Here is a 20,191-nt window from a genome sequence, read left to right on the forward strand (position 1 = left end):
GCACCCCCAGAGCTGAGCTCGGTATTGGTGGGGCCACACGGAAAGGGCTCAGGCGCAGGGCACCTCGTTTCAAATGCCAGCTGTGGTGGGTGAATTAGGCACCTCTGTGAGCCTCAGTTGTTTCTAAAATGGGGTTAATAGTGGTCCTACCTCCTGGGGCTGGTGACATGGTGGAGGGGGACAATGGCTGTGGAGGTCTGAGAATGAGAGTCGGTGCTTAGGCAGTGGTGGCTGTTAAATGTTTGAGCTGGATGCAAGTGTCATCCTGCAGGGCAGAAAACAGCTCTGGATTGGGAGGTCACACCCGGGTGGGAACTATTTCCGGACTTGTGGCTAATCCTAGCCAAATCCTTTCTCCCTTCTGTCTGCCAATTGAGTTAGAGACTGTCAGGGCCGTTGCTGGGAGCGGAGTGGGTATAGTGACAAGAACACTGGATCGATGACTCAGAAACCTGGGCTTGAGTCCCAGCTCTACTCTAATTTGCTGAGTGACCTTGGGTGAGTGACTTCACTTCTCTGGCCCAGTATGTAAACATGGAAAATAGTCATTTCTAGTTCCAAGAGTCTATTATTCTGTCTTAACAACTTGAAAGTTGTCGTGTATGTGTGGGCTTGCGTGTGTACATGCTTGTGTGCACGTGTGTGCCTGTTTGTAAATATGTGAGCATGTGTGTGCACATGTGTACATGTATGTGCCTGTTTGTTTGTAATCATGTTTATGTGCACATGTGAGCATGTGTGCGTGCATGTGTGTTTGTGGACACGTGTGTGCATATGCGAGTGTGTGTTCCATATGCCTCCCAGCCCCTGGTGCAGAGGAAGGAGGGAGAAGTATCAGACCCAGGAGGCTGCGGGCTCAGGCCCTAAGAATCCTCTTGGCGAGATAGCCAGGCACGGAGTAGAGAAACAGGGCGAGGAGGAGGAGCAGCAGCAGGAGCACCAGCAGTCTGAGGAGCAGCCAGCGATAGGTGTGCCACAAGACGTAGCGGGCAGACTTGAGAGGGTTCAGGAACCAGATGAAGCTGGTGTCTGGCCGGCTGGAGCGGTGCAAGAGCAGAGGGACGTGCAAGGATGAGGGCTGGCTTGTGGTGAGGGCCCGGCCAAGAGGGAAGGCGAGCTGGGTTGCGTGTGTGGAGTTCTGGGTTTCTTCCCAGCCACCAAGGCTGGCCGGGCCCCAAATGCTACCACAGGAGCTGCTTGCTTTGGCAAAACCCAGGGAGAGCATTTAGCTCTGCTCAGTGGGGCCTTCCCTGGGAGAGGAACTGCTTCCCTGAGCCGATAGCTATCCTCTGGTTTAGAGGGAGGTGGTGAGGTTCAGGGGCAGCGGAGGGGAGGAAGGGGCTCCCCTGCTATGAGGCTGTGGCCCAGAAAAGGACAGAGAGGGTACCTGGGGAGAGGGTACTAGGGGCATAGAAGACTGGAAAGTTCTGGCCCCTCCTTCCTGTTCTAATGCTCCCAAGAATCTGTTCCTGGCAGGAGGGCCAGGCAGGCAGGGCACTCACTTGGGTTTCTCTAGGGGGTCAGGTTCATTGCGGGCCAGGCCCACCGGATTCTTCTCCGCCTCCTCTGCAGTCAGTAAATGCAACTCAGCCTCCACCTTGCCCTGCAGAGAAGGACAGAAAGGTCCCAGTGCCCAGGCCAGGTGTGGGCCCTCAGTGCCCCAGGTGGGGCCAGCCCTGCCCACGCCCATGGCCCGAGCAGGAGGTGGTGCCCACCGTGAGCTCAAACTCATCATTCTCGTTGCGGGCCAGGAGGGGCCACCAGCCCTTGACACGCTTCTGCTTGAAGATGGAGACCAGAGGCACGTCCACCTCCCCGGTGGCCATCTCCATGGTGCACTGCTTGGCTGTCTTCGCGCCCCGTGGGAACCGGTTCAGGTCCAGCTCGATGGCCCCTGTGGCAAGCTCAGAGTCAGCTCTGGGTGAACAAGGCAGGGGTAGGGGGACACGGGGATGGGGTTCTGGCCTCCTTGGCCCCTTGTGTGCTGAGTGCGGACTGCCCCAATCCCGTATCTCATCCTCCCTCTTCATTCCAGCTCCTTGGCCTCAGTCGAGGTCTCTGGGCAACTGCCCACACCCCTGTGCTTTGCTCAGGCCCTTCTTTCAGCCTGGCAGGGGTCTCTCCCGTTCCCCCCATGCCTCCACTTTGTTAAAGTCCTGCTAATCCGATAAACCCACAAGCTTGCAGATCAGATTAGAGTTTTGCCGGGAAACTTTGCTTTACAGAGGAGCAACCTGAGGCCCAAAGAAGTTTCATGACTCCCATAAGGAGCCTCGAAGATCCCCCCATCAGCAATGACTGTCCCCTCCTTGGTGTGCTCAAAGCACCTTGTCAGCCTGATCATGACCCTGAGGACATCTGCCCAGGCATGGTTAGTGGGTTCCTGGGGCCATCTGATGCCTCTGGCTCTGACAGACTGGAAGGAATGATGCTGGAGCCTCAGGCTCACTCCCCCTGTCCCCACCCCTGCGCCTCCTTAGTTCTGTATCCCAGGCCCTGCCCCTGCCCTGCTCCCCACCCAGGAAGTCGTCGGCGGAGAAGTGGTCGGCATCCCAGATCTGCAGCGTGAGCCGCGCGGGAATCTTGTACTCGGTCTCGTCCCAGGAGAACATGGACTCCTTCTTGGAGATGACAATCTTTTCCTCAGCCGCCAGGTAGTCGAAGGGGAACAGGTAGCGCCAGTTGAAGTTGCCCTCACCAGTGAGGGAGTGGTAGTGGACGTCCGTGTCCTGCTTGTCCTCCTGCTGGCCCTTCAGCCACCTGTAGGGCGCCACACCTCCAGACCTGCGGCCACACCCGGTGGGACCTCTCCCCGCCCTAGGTCCTCCTCCACCTCCTCTCCTGCCTCCCAGGAAGGGGGTTCAGCCGCTCCAGTGGGGACTTGTCACTCACCCCCGCACAAAAATGTCACTGGACTTCTCCCCAGTGAAGAAGTCATCGTCCTCCAGGACCACCTCATCCGTGTTCCACACGATGACACGCAGCTCATACCTGGGCAGGGGGAAGGGGCCCGTCAGCAGCCTGGGGGCAGGGTTATGCCAAGGTCCTGGGGTGAAGATGGGGCAGAGGCTGGAGATGAGGTGACAGGGAGAAGCTGTCAGGAGACCTGGGCTTGGCACGGGGCCTGGGCCAGGCTGGGGCTCAGGGAGGCCTCTGTCCAGTGGGGCCCCAGGGTCAGTGAGAGAGTTAGCCAGGCACGTGGGTGAGAGGGACGCTGGCCCTGCCCTGGGAAGACCCAGAGCACTCTCCTGGCAGAGAGGTTGACCAAGGACAGGGACAGGACCGGGAGAGGGCTGGCTGCTGAAGTGAGGTGGGGGGTGAGGGGAGAGGTCTGGAGCAAGTTCTTTCTTTCAGAGGCCAGACTCTTCCCTCCAGTTCCAAGAGAAATTTAACATTTAAGCTCAGGAGCCAGCAATAGAAGCCCATGGAGTCTGGCTTCCTGAATGTCCTTGTCCCCAAAGAGGATTTTTTCCTCAAGGTTTAATTGTAATTATGAATGACATAGTCATATTTCAATCATTAGGAGTGATATTGAGTCATCCACTAAAAATCGATGGGAGCCTGGCTCTCCATGGAGTTCCGGAAACAGACTGATGCCCTGGACTGCAAGTCCAGAGTGACCACTGGGCTGAGGTGCCTCCCAGTGCTGGGCCCTGGCACAGCGGACTCATGGCCTCGGGCTTGGAGGATAGTCCAGGCCGTGCTGGCTGCATAATTTGCCCAGGCCAGTACAAAATGGAGATGCAGAGCCCTTGTTAAGAAATCACCAAGGCCGGGCGTGGTGGCTCACACCTGTAATCCTAGCACTTTGGGAGGCCAAGGCGGGCGGATTGCTCAAGGTCAGGAGTTCGAAACCAGCCTGAGCGAGACCCCGTCTCTACCAAAAATAGAAATAAATTAATTGACCAACTAAAAATATATATACAAAAAATTAGCCAGGCATGGTGGCGCATGCCTGTAGTCCCAGCTACTCGGGAGGCTAAGGCAGGAGGATCACTGAGCCCCGGAGATTGAGGTTGCTGTGAGCCAGGCTGACGCCACAGCACTCACTCTAGCCTGGGCAACAAAGTCACCAAGAAGTTCAAGAAGGCAGCATCAGAGCATGAAAACAAGAGGGGGCCCCCATGAGCGTGGGGCCCTGTGCGGCCCCCTGCGCCCGCGAAGCTGGTCCTGAACCCACACACTCAGGCTGTCAGAGCGGGCAGAGATTTGAACCTGCCACTTCATGGATGGGAAAAATGAGGACCAGGGAACCAAAGTGACCCTGGCCAGGGTCAGGAAGGAGGGGCAGGTGGCTTGGCTCCTGAGCCGGTGCTACCACCTCGCCTCACCCAGGCAGTCGCTCCTGCACACTCATTGGCAGCACTTTGAAGGCAACAGGGAGCAGACTCTCGGGGTCCCTGCAGGCAAGTGACAGGCACTCCCAGGAGCACTGTGCGTGCGGGAGGGGCCTGTGTGAGAGTGAGTCTGCAGGTGAGGATAAAGGTGTGCTGGAGGGAGCCGGGAGTGGCTGAGTGGGAGTGGGGGGTGTGGCCTCTGCCGCAGCCAATGAGGACCCGCGGAGCAGGCCTACAACTCTACTGATTGGTTGGTCTGTTTCCTCGAGGCCTGGTGGCCACACTCAGGGCCCGGGATTGCAACTGACCCAGGTAGGCCTTCCTGGCCTAAGCCTCCTGCAGGAAGGGCTGGGCCTTGGTACAAGTGGGTGGAGTGGAGTGGGGAGGTGGGGAGGGAACAGGGCTGGGCCTGGGCAGCTCACTTCTTGGGCTTCCGGGGAGAGATGTCCAGAGGCGTCCCAGGGGCCGGCATGTCCATGGGGAACATGTCCACCCACAGCTCCAGGCGGCCCTGAGGAAGAGGGGACATGGCAGATCTCCCAGGGACTTCTCCCTCTGCCCAGGAAGGTCAGCTCTCCTCTCCCTCCCAACCTTTGTTCTGTCAAGGACCCATTCATCAATTTCCATCTTTGGATGCCAGGAATTCCTGTGATGTCACCAGTAGCCAATCACAGCTTCTGAGAGAGACAACCCAGGTCTCTATTGAGCTGATGTCATTGTCAGTCAAAGCAAAGACACACCCATCCATCCACGAGTTACCCTGAGGGGTCTTGGTGGGGAGGCACCTGCCAGGCTTCCCAGGCAAGGCCAGCTTCTCCCTTTACAGACCCAGGCTGGGAATCCCTGGGCCCAAATACTCAAGAACCCCAGGTCCCAGCCAGGCAAGTGTCACCTGCTCGATGCCTGGCTTGTCAGGGTTGAGCAGTGGCCTCGTCTCCACATGTTCCGGCACCAGGCGGCAGCCCACGCGGGGGATGTCCTCCCAGTGCCTCAGGGCCGACAGCGCCACGTGCTCGTCCGTGGGCTTTCTCTGACCTGTGGGTGCCGGTGGATCAGCTCTCACGGGCTCAGCAGAACCAAGAGAACTTTGCTAGGGCCAGGGATTTAGGGGCGCAAAGAAGCCCCTGAGCCATCAGCCGTCATTTTACTGTTGGGGAAACTGAGGCACAGAGGGAGAAGTGGCTTGCCCAAGATCTCAGCTTGGCCTATTAGGGCCAAGAAAGGTCTATTCCCTTAGTGTCCTCTGCTGGGCTGTGAGAGAGGGGTCAGGGAGGGGAGAATCTGCTTCCTACCCAGGCACCTGAAGGTGATGGCCACAAGTCCCCCGGGACGGATGCCTCCTGGTTCTCTAGAAAGCACCCATGGGCAGAGGAGTGGGGAGAGCCTGGGGCTTGGAGCCATGTGGTCCTGGGTCCACACACTCACTTTGCCTCTAAAGAGCCACTTGACCTTGGCATGTCACTGAAACTTGTTGGCTCCTCGGTTTGCTCCTCTGCAGAATGGGGCTAACCTCCCTCTGCCACTGGGATGCCAGGATGTGGGGGGAGGGGTGTGGAACAAGCGGGAAGTGCAGTGTAGGAGGGGGTGGGAGTGCAGTGGCTGGGCAGACCGGAGGGGGATCAGGCTAAGGGCACTCAGCCTTGGCCTTGAGGTCCCCCCAGGGAAGTGTGGATCTCTCCTGGCCTCTGGAACCCCCTGGAAGGGGAGCAGGTGGCTCCACCCAGCACCCCATTACCATTCTCATCCTCAATCTCGGAGGGCCCAGTGAAGACGCGGTTGGCCACCTTCACTCTCCCCGGGGGCCCGAAGTGGGGGCCGTCCACTTTGCCGTCTTTGCAGAGGCGGGTCAGGATCTGGCTGGGCTTCATGGGGTCCCGCCAGATATTGTAGCCGTGTCTGCGTGAGGGGACACACAGGCCTGGTGGGGCTCGGCTGGGACTGAGCCTTCCCTGGGCAGCAGGTGGTGGCAGCCGGTTCTCTGAAATTGGCTGTTGCCCCTTGTCAGCGAGTGGGCCTGCCCTGGGCTCCAGGCTCACCTGGGATGCTGGGGCTGCTGCCCACATGCTCAGTGTCATCCAAACCAGCCCCACTCCATCCCCCACTGTGCCCACTCCTCTGGAACCTCAAGACTCCCATGAGCAAACTGAAAACCAGAGACGTTAAGAGACTTGACCAGGGTTGCACAGCCTGTAAGTGTCAGAGGCCGGCCCAGATCCTCAGTGGACTCTTCCCCCTTCCTCTGTTCCCCTCTCCCCCTCCCCAGCCCATTCTTCTCTCCTTGTCCTGCCTCCTATGTGCTGGAATCCCCTGATTCTCTCCTTTTCTTGGACTCTGCAGTCCTGTCCCCTGAAGTCTGTGCCCAGAGCCTGCAGGGACAGAAGCCTGGCCTGGGACAGAAACCACAGTATGTCCACCTTCCTAAATCACCATGCTCTGAATCTTGTTTTAGTGCTGAGGTGGAGCAGGCACACCCCGTGCCCCGCCCCACGCACATGGAGTAGGTCTGGGCGATGCCACAGGTGGCTCGGTGCTTGCTGTAGAAGCGGTTCTCCAGGTCGATCTTGGTTTCCCCAATGAGGTCGTCTGTACCCACCAGGTCCCAGTCATACACAGCCACCGTCAGCATGGATTCCATGGGGAAGGAGGCCTCGATGTCAAAGGACCTGGCGGGTGGGGTGGGAGGAGGGTTGTAGGGTGGGCTAGCTGAGAGAGTTTTTGAGGAAGGGGAGGGCACCAGGAGGCCTTACTTTCCAAAGACAGGGTTCAGCTGCTTGGAGATGTAGTTCTCCTTGTCGCGAATGTCCGTCTTGCCTAGCCGGATGGCGATGTAGGGATCGGCTTTGCCGTTGATGTCTGCAGGGTGCAGGTCTGTGGCCTGGGATGAGGGTGCTGCCTTAGCAGGCTCCCCACACCTGGCTCCTCTGCTAGGCCCCTGCCCGGCTGCCCGAGGGCCCCATGATGGGGAAGGGCAGGGGCAGGAGCACTGGACCACAGTGAGACCTGCTGTGTGACTCTAGGCAAGTGGCTGTCCCTCTCTGGGCCTCAGCTTCCTCCTCTAGAAAAGGTGGGGACTAGACCAGATGGCCTCCCTGGTGCCTCCCAATCTGGGGCATGCAGTTTGCATCTGCTTCAGTCCCTCTTGGAGAGAAGGCCTCAGGGACTGGCGGGGAGGGGACACAATGGGAGTCTCACCCGGACGACATAGACTCGGACCAGCACGTTGATGGGGTCATTGCTTGGGATGCCCTGGAACATGCCATAGGTGGGGTCGTAGCCGGCTTCCCGGGACACGTCCTCTGGGAGTGGCACTTTGTACACGCAGAGGGAGCCCTGGGGGAGGCGGGTGGGGGTCAGGGTGCAGGTCTGCCTGGGCACAGGCAGGGGTGGCAGTCACAAGAGCTCACAGCACGGGAAGGTCTGGACAGCGCTGCAACAGGGCCTCAGCCCTTTAGCTGCCAGGCCAGGGGAAGTGCAGTGGTTCGGGAGGGAGTGGCCAGGGCGGTGGCAAGGGTGGGGGAGAGACCTTGGGGCAGTGGGGGTGCTCAGGGGCTGGGCCCGGGCTCCTCCCTGACCTTGAACCGGCCCACGATGCGCTCCTCCTCGGTGGAGCCGTCCTCGTCGTCCCCAGTCTTGCCCCGCAGGAGGTTGAAAGTGTGCAGCCAGTCCTCAAAGTTGTCGAACTCGGACTCCAGCTCCTTGGGGTACACCTGGGCCAGACCAGGCCATCAGGGTCTGCTGCCTGTCACTGGCTTTCATCCTGCCTCGCGCCCCCAGCTCCCTGGCGTGTCTACGCCCAGACCCTCACCTTAAGCTCATCAATCTTGGGCTTCTTCTTCTCCAGGGCCTCAGGACCCTGGCTGGGACTAGGATTCTGGGTCTTCTTCTTCTTCTCCTCCTTTGCAGCCCTTGCCTTGTCCTTGCCCTTCGTTGGCCCCTTCAGGCCTGGCCAGGAGCAGAAAATGAGGCCCCATGCAGCTCAGTGGTGAAGGGGGCAGGTTTCAGAGCAGGAAGGCTGGGGTCAGGACCCAGCCCTGCCACTAATGCACTTTACTAATGACACTTCTATGCGCTCTGTGTACTCAGCTGCAAACTGCAGACCATTCTCCCTGCATACCTGCCTGGTGCAGGTGCATTCAGATCATGCCCCTGGGCAGTGCAGGGCAGGAAGGAGCATGGCCTGTCGCTGCACAGCACCCTGCCCTCTCACCTGCCTCACTCTTCTTGTCCATAATATTAACAAGCTCATTCTACATTAGCATTTCCCAAACCGCATTCAGTGGAGTTCCAGGTATAGGTGATGTTGGAATGCTTTAGAAGAAAAGCTATTGCAGGCTGGGTGTGGTGGCTCACGCCTGTAATCTTAGCTCTCTGGGAGGCCAAGGTGGGTGGATTGCTCAAGGTCAGGAGTTCGAAACCAGCCTGAGCAAGAGCAAGACCTCATCTCTACTAAAAATAGAAAGAAATTAATTGGCCAACTAAAAGTATATATATAAAGTTAGCTGGGCATGGTGGCACATGCCTGTAGTCCCAGCTACTTGGGAGGCTGAGGCAGAAGGATTGTTTGAGCCCAGGAGTCTGAGGTTGCTGTGAACTAGGCTGACACCACGGCACTCTAGCCTGGGTAACAGAGTGAGACTTTGTCTCAAAAAAAAAAAAAAAAAAAAAAAGAAAAGAAAAAAGAAAAAGAAAGAAAGGCTATTGTAGTCTGATAAGCTGGGAAATATTTTATACTCTGTCTTCCTTTCAGAGATTTGTAACAATATTTGCATATTAAAGGCTCTGAGAAATCCTGTACCAAAGGAACCTGCTTAAATCAGCATTTCCTAAACTGATTTGACCACAGAACCCTCTCTTCCCTCTAGAATGCCCTTCTGTGAATATTCTAGAATATTCTTCCGTGAATAAAAGGTCTGGAAAATGCTGGGTGGGATGAGCTCTGAAGACTATTCCAGCTCTGATATTCTGTGGCTGCTGAACTGGTCAGAGCAGAAGCTACTCTAGATAAAGGGCTTAAGCCTGCGCTGGTGCCCAGGGACTCCTGCTGCTGTCCGCCCTTGGCTACTGCAGCTGCGAGGGCGGTGGGAGGGGAAAGAGAAGCAGGTGGTAAGGCGGGCAGGGGAAAAGGAGGCAGAGATCCGGGATTCCAGGGCTCACCCTCGCTGTTTTCCACTTCCTCCTTCTCCTCCAGGTCAATTCCTGAGGCCTCTTGTTGTCGAAGTTGCTGCCAAAAGACAAGGTGAGGAGGAGGGAAGGTGGGCTTCCTTGGGAGGGGTCTATGGACCCCAAACTGTGGTCCCAGACCTGTCTTAAATGCACTAGAATCAGCTACTCTTTCCTACTGCATTCGAATCCATCATGTGCTCTGCTTAACTACTTCGGTATGAGTGTTAACTATAGTTGATAGCCACAGATGAACGCGCACAGCGACTTTAGCCGACAGCCGTGATATGACTTTTCTAATTTTTCATTTATCAAAATAAAATTGCGAACATTTAAAAATAATGTAATAAGGCCGGGCGCGGTGGCTCACGCCTGTAATCCTAGCACTCTGGGAGGCCGAGGCGGGCGGATTGCTCCAGGTCAGGAGTTCAAAACCAGCCTGAGCGAGACCCCGTCTCTACTATAAACAGAAAGAAATTAATTGGCCAACTAATATCTATATAAAAAAAATTAGCCGGGCATGGTGGCGCATGCCTGTAGTCCCAGCTACTAGGGAGGCTGAGGCAGTAGGATCGCTGAGCCCAGGAGATTGAGGTTGCTGTGAGCCAGGCTGACGCCACGGCACTCACTCTAGCCTGGGCAAGAAAGTGAGACTCTGTCTCAAAAAAAAAAAAAAAAAAAAAAAAAAATAATGTAATAAAAACATATGTGTATATGTTACCTACTCTGATTTACATTACAAGTAAAGCTGCCTGTAAAGTAAAACAAGCTTTCAGTGCTTTAAAGCTTTCCTCATCACACAAGAGCAAAACGGATTCATCGTCAATGCACAGCACAAACTATCGTGTGGACTATGAGTGCCGGCTGTGGGCAAGGTTTCTCGGCTGGTGAGCGCTGTACCGAAGTGGTTAAGCGGGTTAAAAAAGTTTATTATGTGTGTAATATGACTATACTTAGGGATTTATAAATCTTTCAATAGTGTATCATTTAAAAATATAATGCTCTTTAATGTCACTTCTTAGTGATATTAATGATTTTTTAAAAATGTAAAGTAAAACTAAGAGAATGTACTTTTCTTTCACTCACACCCCATTGGAAATTAACAGGTTTCAACTAATTCACCACTGCCACCTGGTGGTAGTTTGCAGAAATTGCAGGAGTAGAGATGAGACCAGGTGGCCTCCTGGAGCTCCAGCCAGGCCAACTGGAATCCAAGAGGATGGTGGGATAAGATACTACTAGTTGTTCCCAATTATATCTCCCCTCCTATTCTTTAGAAGCTTTGCTGGGCACACAGCCACCTTGCAAAAGATTACATTTCCCAGCCTCCCTTGCAGCTAAGTATGGCTAAGGGACACTAGATTCTGGCCAATGTGAGTAGAAGTGACGTGAGCCCTGAAAAGGAAAGGGTTATGCCTCCTCTCCTCCTCTCTAACCCTTTCTGCCCATGGGATTTAGGACTTGTTGGTGAGCCACCTGTAACCCTACGGATTCCAGTGACAGGAGGGTAGGATGTTAGTTCCTGACACCACTGAGTCACTCTACCAGCCTAACCTTGAACTCTAAGGCATCATATAAGAAAGGAAGAAACTTCTGTCTTGTTCCCACCACTCTAACTTGCAACAGCACCTTCATGTGTGCTCTGACCAATATGGATGGTGACATCACACTCAGCTTGGTTCACGGGAAGGGCCTGGGAGAGAGCGTGGCTGGATCAGCTCAGGCTCCACTGAGGAAACACAACTGCAGGCACGTGTCCCCCTGATCAGCCGGCCAGTTAGAGCGCCCTGAGCTAGGTGCGCAGTGTGGAGAAGAGACAAATGAGGGGGAGGAGAAACGCACTTTCTGGAACCTGCAGTCTGGCTCGGGAGATGAATCCCACATACATGCAAAAAGAAAAGAATCTTTCACAGTGCCAGTGACCAAGCTGAGTAAAATGAACAGTATGAAGATGACTTGTAAGGACCATTGAGAAGCAGTTGTTCCTTTTTGACCTCTGAGAACATGTTTCTCCTTTTTCACAAAGGTCACCTCTTCTGTGAAGCCTTCCCTGACTCTTCCAGGCCTTGAGTGGCCTGTTATCCCACTGTAAGTCTCCATTCACATGCCCATTTTGTCCAGCGTACTGGAGGCGCCTGAGGGCAGGGGTGGCGTCTTATCTTTGGGCTCCGGCAGCACCTCAGATGGTGCCATCACATACACTCAAGAGATGTTTGTGGAGTGAATGAATGAAGACAAGTGGGTAGACTGGACCTTCACCCTGGAAATCGTGAGTTCTGAGCCAGAACTTCAAGGATGTGAGATGGGGCAGTAGGGAGCTCGTATTGGTGGGGTGGGTGAGAAAGCAGCTGGTGGGAGGGTCTGAGTGTTCACCTCCCCCAGCCGGACTCCTCTGCTGCTCACCTCCTTCATGGTGTCGATGGAGGTGAAGTACTTGGACCACCAATCCAGCATGCTCTCATCTGGCTCCTCCTCCTCTGGCTCTTCCGTGGTGCCTTTCTTCTTCTTCTTCTTCTTCTCCTTCTCCTCCTCAGCCTGCAGCATGGCCAGATCCTGAGTCCTGCATGGGCCGCTGCTTCCTGGCCCCTCCCAGAACCCTGGACAATCCCGAAGGCCCCTGCCCATCCTGCTAGCTGCCCCTAGGCAGCCCTGGGCTCCATGAGGCTCTGCGGGGCCACCAATGTCCAAGGGGTGGAGGAGGATGCCGTGGGCCAGAGAGGGCTATAACCTGCCAATGTGAGCTTCTGGCCAGGGTCAGATTGGCACTCAGGGACCTGCTGCCCATCCAGCTCCCTCCCTCTGCCTCTTTGGGGGGCTGTGCTGGCCTGAGCATCCAGGGGCTAGGGCTGGCTCAGTCCCTACTCTGGGCCCTTGGGCTGGACACTGTTGCCAGTGCGGGGCCCCCTCGCCCCACAGCCCCTGCAGGGTCCCACACTCACCACATCCACCTTGACGACGGCATCAGAAGTCTGCAGAGGGGAGCCAAGGAGACAGGGACAGAATTAGCCACTGGGCCCTGAAGTGGCAGGCAGCAGCCCAGCACAGGGCGTGTGGGGGAGACAGGGACAGGAGCTGAGAGGGCTCACAGGGAGACAGATGTCCCCTGTGTGTTGGGAGCTCCTAACCCACAGGCCAAGTGTGCATGAACAAGAAGAGCAAAGGGTCTGCTTCAAGATGTTTCTGACACTTCCTGAGACGTGCTAGGGCAGTGGCTCTTAGCCCTGGTGCACATCGGAATCACCCGGGGAGTTATTAACTTTTTTCTATTTATTTTAGTTTTTTAAAATTGTATGTTGAGAATAGTTGTATATATTTATGAGTGCAATGTGGTGTTATAGTTTTTTAATATAATGTGGAATGATTAAATTAGGCTAGTGAACACGTCTATCATTGCAAATATTTAACTTTTTTTGTGATGAGAACGTTAGAAGTTTACTCTCTTAGTGATGTCAGTGCCAGGACCCCACTGAGTGCACAGGGCAGGCGCTGGGCACTGGTATAATTTTGAACTGCTCGGTGATTTCAAGGAGCAGTCGGGGCTGAGGAGGGAAGGCTGCCCTGGGTGAGGCTAAACAGGTCGCCTGCCACCCATCCTTCCGCCTTCCCAGGGCAGGCTGCCTCTGTCCAGCTGACACACACAGTCACACACCGGAAAGGGACGGGGCCAAACGGCTCGCCAGAGCTGGGGTGAGGGACCCCAGGGAAGCCCAGGCTTGTGCCACCCTCTGTCATGTGCTGCGGATGGCCCGAAACCAGGCGGCTTTTTGACCACTATGGAGGAGAGGCTGCTCAGGGAGTGGCTCAGGAGGTGGGTACTGAGGGGGAAGAGGGGCCTCGGGAAAGCTTTCCTGGCAGTGCTCCCCAAGGCTGTGGCCTCTCCTGCTCCCCTTTCCCAAGAGCGACGGCCAGAGATAACCCGCTGGCTGGCTGGGCCCATGGGAGTCAAGGGCTACTGGTTAAGGGAAGGTCGTTTCAGACCAAGCTCAGGCCTTAGAAGGTAGGAGATGCCCCAGGCTGCGTGGAACACATGCGGCTGGGAACAGGATGAAAGGATGTGGCGGAAGGAAGCCCACTCTGGGCACTCTGCAGTGTCTGGACCTCAGGTGGCCTGTTGCAGGCCGGCCCCCACCCTGCCCTCCCCTGCAGGGTCTGCAGCCCATCAGCCACATCCACACCCAGCCCCAGGCGACAGGTGTCCCTCTGGCAGATGAATAGCACTTAGTGCCAAGGCCGAGAGGAACAAGGAGCTTCCACCCAGAAATCCTTCCCCAACCCAGGCCTGGGAGCATTGCATGCGAATGGCTGTTGTCCACACACGTACACGCACGTGTGTGCATGCCAGGACAGGTTAGGATGGAGCTGTTTGCACACACAAGCAAGGTCAGTCTTTAACTATCATATGCCGAAGATGTGACCTAATGCTGCTCTCTCGGGGCAGATGGCCTGGCTCTCGGGCTGGGCGGCACGAAGGTGTGTGTTTCCAGAATGCGTGGGGCTGAGCCACCCGCCTTACCGCGTCCAGCTTCACCATGGTCTCCAGCTTCTTGACGGGCACCTCCGGCTCCATGTTCACCACGACCTCCCCTGTGGGGTGAGAAGAGGGACCCCCATTGCGCAGCATGTGGCAGTGCCGGAGAAGCCTGACTGGACAGGGAGACGGACAGACAGGCAGACAGGGGAGGAGCAGGAGGGACAGAGAGAGTCAAGGGGCAGGAAGGAGCAAAGGCCTCTAAAGCTGATTCTGGAGCCTTTTGAGGGGAGAGGGAGGGATAGGACAGTTGAAGAAGGAAAGATGTGCATAAGGGGGGAAAGTGAGCCGGGGAGAAGGGGGAGCCGGGAGGGAGGCTGCAGGAGGCTGGGCCTTCTCCGCTGACCCGCACGGACGCCATCTGCCTGAAGGCCCTGCAGGTCTGGCCCCTGGCTCTGGAGTGACGGGAAGCCCTGGGCAGCTTTCCTTGGCCCCCGGGATGGGACCTTCCTTCCTGCCCTCTCCCGGCCCCCTTGGGGGCTCCCCAAGGAGCAAACTTGGGCAGCGGCTTGGAGTGGGTGGCGAACTGGAGCCCCTTCTGCAGACACGGAGGGGCCAGGCCTGGGTTCTGGGCGTGACCGTACCCGTGGTGTTCCAGCTGGGGGCCGAGCGGTCTGGGGGCCGGTAGATGAAGCGTCGCAGGGAGCTGACGGCGTGGGAGCCCACCAGGGTGTAGCGGCCAAAGGCCCGGCAGTCCACCACGCGGATGTTCAAGGGCGGGTGCAGGAGCTCGTTCTCTGGGAGGTCCTGGGGGCGTTGGTGATGCTGGGCCTGAGCCTCAGGGAAGGCGCAGAGAAACCCCGCCAGCTGGGCCACACTGCCACTCTGCCCTGGCCTGCACTCACCACCTCGAACCACTTGACGAGGGTGTTGAAGTTGGGGTTCTTCTTGTAGTTGTGGATCAGGGACGACTGCACCCCCTTCCCGGCACACTCGATGTCTACCCGTGGCCGGTCCACCTGGGCCAGGTTCACCCGCTTCAGGTCCCGCAGGCCCCAGAACAGTACCTGGGAGACGATTGGGCAGGGACAGCCCTTCAGTCAAGGAAGGCAGCCATGGGGACACTGGGCCACCTGAACAGGAATTGGGTGGCGGGGTGGGAGATTTCAGAGGGTGGGAGTGGGCCAGGAGAGCTGAGGAGGGGTGGTCACCTTCCAGGCAGTGAGGTCTAGGCTGCGGGGTGGGGGTGGGCAGAGGAGAGATACAGATGGGACATCTGGGGACAGTCCCGGAACATGGCTGTGTAACTTGGGACATAGGGGGAGGTCTTAGACTGGGGCGGGAGCCTGGCTCTGCTGCTGCTCCCACTGGTGACTGTGGGTCCCCAAGATGGCTGAGTCTGCCCAGCAACAGTGCAGAGCACGGGTGACCCTCGCTGGAGGGAGAGTGAGCAGGAACAGGGGCCAGGATGGAAGACACAGCAGGAGCCTGTGCAGGGCAGGCCAGCGAGGGCCCCGCACGCACCTCCACGCGGTACTTGCTGAGCACAGGCCGGATGCCCACGGGGACAGGCATGATGGGCCCTCGGTCCACGTCCACCGGGCCGTCAATGGGCGGCAGGTCGGCCTTCCCTGTGGGTCCAATCTGGGGAATGGGGGTCACAGGTCACACACGGGGAGCTGGGATTGAGGTCTCGCTCCCCACAGGTTGTCTGCCATGAGGTATGGGGAGACAGGGACGGCTAAACGGCCCCAGGCCCCCAGCTTTGGTCAGGGTGGGAAGGAGAGAGCCCCCCCGCCACAGCCTCTCTTCCTTACAGCCCCACCTGCAGCAGCTCGAAGGCGGCCAGCAGGTCTCCCGCCGTGGCGTTGCCGCGGTAGATCTGGTAGTACTCGAGCTGGGGCGGGAAGCGGGGCGGGCAGTACGCCTCGTCTGCCATCTTCACCAGGGGCTTGGCGAAGGTGCGGCCCATGAAGTCGGCTTTGCCCTGACACGACAAACAACCCAGATGGCTTGCCGGTGCTCGCTGTTTGCCAGAGGTGTTCACACCTGTGATCTCATCTAGTCCTTCCCACAGCCCGTGACTTGTTGCAAGGGGCAGGTGTGGTCACCCATTTTACAGATGGAGAAAACCAAGTCTCAGAACCACTCGTTCAAGGCCAGTGAGTGAGTGGCAGATGCAGGACTCAGAACTAGACACAGGCCCTCCTACCTCTAGTCCAGGGCTCTCTGAGGCACCTCAACAGCTGAGGTGCTTTGTAGAAAGGTGGCTCCCCGACCCTTGGTGGTCACCCCAATCCCTCACTGCCCACTCCAGAGTTTCCACGGAGAGCTGTGAGGCTGTCACAGATTGCACGTGTGTGGGCAGCGGCTGGGGGCCCTGGGGTGGGAGGCTGGTGTGCAGGAGGCAGGGGTGCCTGGGCCTGGCGTCCGGAGCCCCACAGTGTCAGGAACTGATCAGGATGCCGAGAGCCCACAGGAGGCACCTGGAGAGACTGGTCACCAGCCCAGACTCGGCTCCCCAGTAAGCATCTGGCCAAGGAGGGTCAGGGGGTGGCCAGCCCAGCATCCGTGCAGGTGGACTGCAGGCACAGGGGTAGGTGTGCTGCTGTGGGGGTCACGGGCGCCAGAGCCCACCCATACCATGGTATCCTGGTCGTAGATTTCGATGACAATGATGGGGGGATCGTCCCGCAACTCGTGAGCTTCGCCGTACAGCTCCAGGTTGTCAAACACCAGCATCTGGTCCCAGGTGGGACATAGGGTCTCATTTAGCACCTACAGCATGGGATGGGGAGATAGGCCACAAGTGGCAGTGGGTGGGCGGATACATAAGCAGGAGCCACTCCTACTCACTGCAGCTTCCAGGGAACCTGGAGCAGGAGTGCCAGCTTCCCTGATTCTTCTGGAAGTCTTAAAAGCAAGGCTAATATGAGGTTTGCTTTCTGCCCCCTGCCAATGTCTTTCCGGTCTTGTGAGCATAACAGTTAATGGCTGTAGCCTTTACCAGTGTGACGTGGGCCTGCAGCCACCTGCCAGGCTTCCCCCTGAGAGTTAGGGGACTGGCTGTCCCATGTCTCTGGGCCTTCCAGGGCTCTCAAAGCCAGAGCCACGCCCCCTCCCCAGGCCCTCACCTCCGTGCACTGGCTCTGGTTGATGAAGAAGACCCGGGCGAAGGGGTCCGAGAGCCCGCTGCTGTCTGCGGCAAAGAGGCTGCGGGCCTGGTACATGTGGGCTCGGAGCTGGAAGGCCTGCTTCTCTGTGGGGACAGCAGCCTGAGGCTCTGGGGGCAGGCAGCCCTCCAGCCCTGTCCCGGGTGAGGGTGGGCGTGAGGGGCCCACCCAGACCACAGGGTCCTCACTCACTGGTGTAGACCAGGCTGACGGGTGGGAAGGAGTGCAGACCCAGGCCCTGGGCCGCCTTGACCTCCTCGAAGCCGCAGGGCAGGCCACACAGGAAGTCCTTGCGCTGCTTGCTGAGGCCCAGCCACAGGTAGAACTCCAGCTTGGCCTGCACCGCCCAGCCCGCCGAGCCGAAGCCCCGCTTCCCCGGCAGCTGGGGATGGGCACAGGGTCACCAGGAGCCTGACAGCTGCCAGGACCCACAGGGTGGGGAAGGCTCAGGGGCTGGTGGAGGCCTTGGTCAGAGGGTGGGACCCTGGCAGGGGGTGGGCATGGGAGACGGAGGGAGATGGGGGCTCTCTTCTGAGCACCTGCTACCTGAGGGCTTAGCCCGCCAGACCCAGGTGGGGCTGTGGCTCCTTCAAGGGGAGACTGACCCTTTGAAAGAATCCAGACCCCCGCCCGTCTCCTCCCTCTGGCACCTTGAGGAAGAGCGTCTTGACCTTGGCGCAGTCCTTGCCCATCTCCTCGTCCACGATGGAGAAGAGCAGGTCCTTGGAGGGCACCCGCGCATAGGCGATGCGCTTGTTGTTGCTCATCATCCAGATGAAGACGTCGGGGATGCTGTGCTGGGGCTGGGGGTGGGGGAGGGGCAGCGGGTAAGGGGTGTCCGGCCTCTTGGCTGGGTGCCCCGTGCCTGAGTGACCCAGGGAGCCAGGCCAGATGAGGACAAGCCCCTCCCCTCGGCCGCACACCTCATCCGCCAGGAAGCGCAGCTTCTGCAGGAAGTTCTGGCACAGCCTCAGCTTGTCCCGCACCGTGTGCCGCTTCACCTGGGCCCGCAGTGTCCTCGCCTGGTGCCCCATGCTCTCCTGCATGGGAGGGGACGCCAGCGGAGCTCAGCCACCCAGGGGGCAGCTCGGGCCAGGATGGCGGCAGCTGTGACCTCAGAGGCAGACGCCCCCTTTTCACCTGCACCCTCCTCGCCCCCTGCGGTCCAGCCCGTCCTCACCAGCTCCCTCATGCAGGACTTGAGGCGCTCCCGGTCGAGCCTGGTGCGGGACGAGTGGCTCTGGTCCTTGTCAGCCAGGGAGAGGAAGCGGCTGGGGTGGGGGGAGCCAGGGTTGAGCCTATGGCTTCCTCCTCTGCCCAGCCCCAGAGGTCCCCTTCATGCAGCCCACCACGCCCTGCCGCAGCCCACCCCGCCCTCACTGGCAGCCACAGCTGAGCTCCTCCAGAACACCCCGCAGGCGGCGCTCAGGGTAGGGCTTCTCTGTCTTGATCATCTCCTGCACGTCGTTCAGGCCTTCCTCCTGTGAGCCCGGAGACGGGGTGACACTGAGCTGCAGTCCCCTCCGCCTCCCCAAATGTCTCCTCTCCACTCATCAGGCGAATGAGGGACCTTGTGACCTGGGGCCTCTCACTAGGGCCATCCCGAGCATCTGTCCCTCCTGAGGAAGCTGCCAGCTTCCCAGGTTCTGTTTGCAGAACCTGACGACCTTGGCATTTGTGGGGTCTTCAGTTCCTGAAGAAGCCGCCTCTGGGCTGTGAGTCTGGCCCTGGTGGGCTCACAGGGGCGGGCAGAACTCAGGGCTGGAGAGGGGGCTTGGTGCAGGCCAGAGAAGAGGGGTCAGCCACCCCCAGGAAACCCCTGGACTGCGGGGGCCAGGGTCCTCAGACTCCACTGGGACCTGGGCAGGCGATGGGAGCAGAGGCCTGGGGAGGGGACATGGCTCTGGCTTTGAGAGCCCTGGGAGGCCTGGAGACACGGGGCAGCCAGTCCCCTCTCTCAGGGGGAAGCCCAGCAGGTGGCTGCAGGCATAGGTCACACTGGTAAAGGCTACAGGCTTTAATTGTGGTTACAGTCACAAGATGGAAGACGCTAGCAAAGGGCTGGGAGAACACCTCACAATAGCCTTGCTTTTAAGATTTCCAGAAGAATCAGGGAAGCTGGCACTCCTGCCCCAGGTTCTCTGGAAGCTGCAATGACTAGCAGTAGTTCCTGCTGGTGCATCTGCCCAGAATCCTGGGACCTGGGGCAGGGGATGGGAATAGAGATTCTGCCAGGGCCATTCCTGCAGCCTCTGCCCCACGGCGAGCTGCCATGCTGAGGGACCTTGAGTGTGGCAGGCAAGGCCCTCAGGCAGCAACTTGACCCCCAGGACCCCCCACCCAGCCCCCGCCCCCCGGCCCGGCCCTGACCAGCTTGTCAGCAATGTGGTCCATGATGTTGGCGTTGTAGAGGCGGCGGCGCTGGTCTGGCCACCAGCTCTTGATGTAGATGCAGGGCTTGCGCTCCAGGTAGGGCAGATGGAAGTAGTTCCTGGGGCGGGCGGAAGTGGGAGGTTGATTCTGGAGGCCCAGGGAGGTGGGAGGGCTGGCCACAGGAAGACGGGAGGCAGGAGGCACCCACCTGTCCGTGACCTGGGGCCGCATGGGTGGCGTGGAGGACACTGAGGCCAGGTCCCCACCGTCACCAGCCTCGTCATCGCTGGAGTTCTGAATCAGGTCTACTTCCTCCTCATCCCCAGGCTCCTTCCTCGGCCGTGGCCGCTGCGGTCGTGACAGTCCATCCACTTCGTTCCCGTAGTTGCCTGCGGGCAGAAGGGCCACAGAGGGCCTGAGTCCCTCCCCACTGGGCCCTGCCCGCTGTTCAGTACAGGTGTTCCCTTGGGTTTGGGGGAGGGGAGAGGGAAAGTCAGGGCGTGGGGCTCAGACACCACAGAAACACTGGCAAGAGAGGTCCCCACGGCCTCAGTCCCCATAAAGGCCTCTGGAAGCCCTCGTGCCATCTGAGCGCAAGGCCCAGCCTGGCTGAGGCCTGCATTCCCCTAATCCCACTCTCTCCTCTCCAAGGGCTGCTCCCTTCCTTCCTCCCCAGGTCC

At 58.4% G+C, this 20,191-nt stretch overlaps 1 protein-coding gene across 2 annotated transcripts in view; it reads right to left on the reverse strand.

Annotated features, from left to right (window-relative positions):
* Nucleotides 1-20,191, reverse strand: part of OTOF (otoferlin) — an 89,593-nt gene that overhangs the window by 1,209 nt on the left and 68,193 nt on the right. The window contains exons 17-46 of one of the 2 annotated variants that reach the window (XM_076000616.1): nt 19,720-19,900; nt 19,509-19,629; nt 18,519-18,619; nt 18,319-18,409; nt 18,062-18,178; nt 17,789-17,941; nt 17,331-17,520; nt 17,100-17,224; nt 16,609-16,743; nt 15,791-15,952; nt 15,490-15,609; nt 14,871-15,032; nt 14,610-14,772; nt 14,011-14,081; nt 12,437-12,466; nt 11,901-12,032; nt 9,492-9,558; nt 8,143-8,279; nt 7,910-8,044; nt 7,530-7,667; nt 7,085-7,212; nt 6,830-7,000; nt 6,073-6,233; nt 5,230-5,372; nt 4,760-4,848; nt 2,893-2,991; nt 2,519-2,760; nt 1,716-1,894; nt 1,503-1,603; nt 857-1,037 (exon numbers count right to left, since the gene is read on the reverse strand). In XM_076000616.1, the coding sequence (XP_075856731.1) occupies nt 857-1,037; nt 1,503-1,603; nt 1,716-1,894; nt 2,519-2,760; nt 2,893-2,991; nt 4,760-4,848; nt 5,230-5,372; nt 6,073-6,233; nt 6,830-7,000; nt 7,085-7,212; nt 7,530-7,667; nt 7,910-8,044; nt 8,143-8,279; nt 9,492-9,558; nt 11,901-12,032; nt 12,437-12,466; nt 14,011-14,081; nt 14,610-14,772; nt 14,871-15,032; nt 15,490-15,609; nt 15,791-15,952; nt 16,609-16,743; nt 17,100-17,224; nt 17,331-17,520; nt 17,789-17,941; nt 18,062-18,178; nt 18,319-18,409; nt 18,519-18,619; nt 19,509-19,629; nt 19,720-19,900 (4,025 nt within the window). Of the gene's footprint in view, nt 1-856; nt 1,038-1,502; nt 1,604-1,715; nt 1,895-2,518; nt 2,761-2,892; nt 2,992-4,759; nt 4,849-5,229; nt 5,373-6,072; nt 6,234-6,829; nt 7,001-7,084; nt 7,213-7,529; nt 7,668-7,909; nt 8,045-8,142; nt 8,280-9,491; nt 9,559-11,900; nt 12,033-12,436; nt 12,467-14,010; nt 14,082-14,609; nt 14,773-14,870; nt 15,033-15,489; nt 15,610-15,790; nt 15,953-16,608; nt 16,744-17,099; nt 17,225-17,330; nt 17,521-17,788; nt 17,942-18,061; nt 18,179-18,318; nt 18,410-18,518; nt 18,620-19,508; nt 19,630-19,719; nt 19,901-20,191 lie in introns of those variants that run through there. The other variant, XM_076000615.1, reaches the window with a different exon arrangement.

Source organism: Microcebus murinus, chromosome 3 (assembly GCF_040939455.1).
Source record: "Microcebus murinus isolate Inina chromosome 3, M.murinus_Inina_mat1.0, whole genome shotgun sequence".
Classification (NCBI taxonomy): Eukaryota; Metazoa; Chordata; class Mammalia; order Primates; family Cheirogaleidae; genus Microcebus; species Microcebus murinus.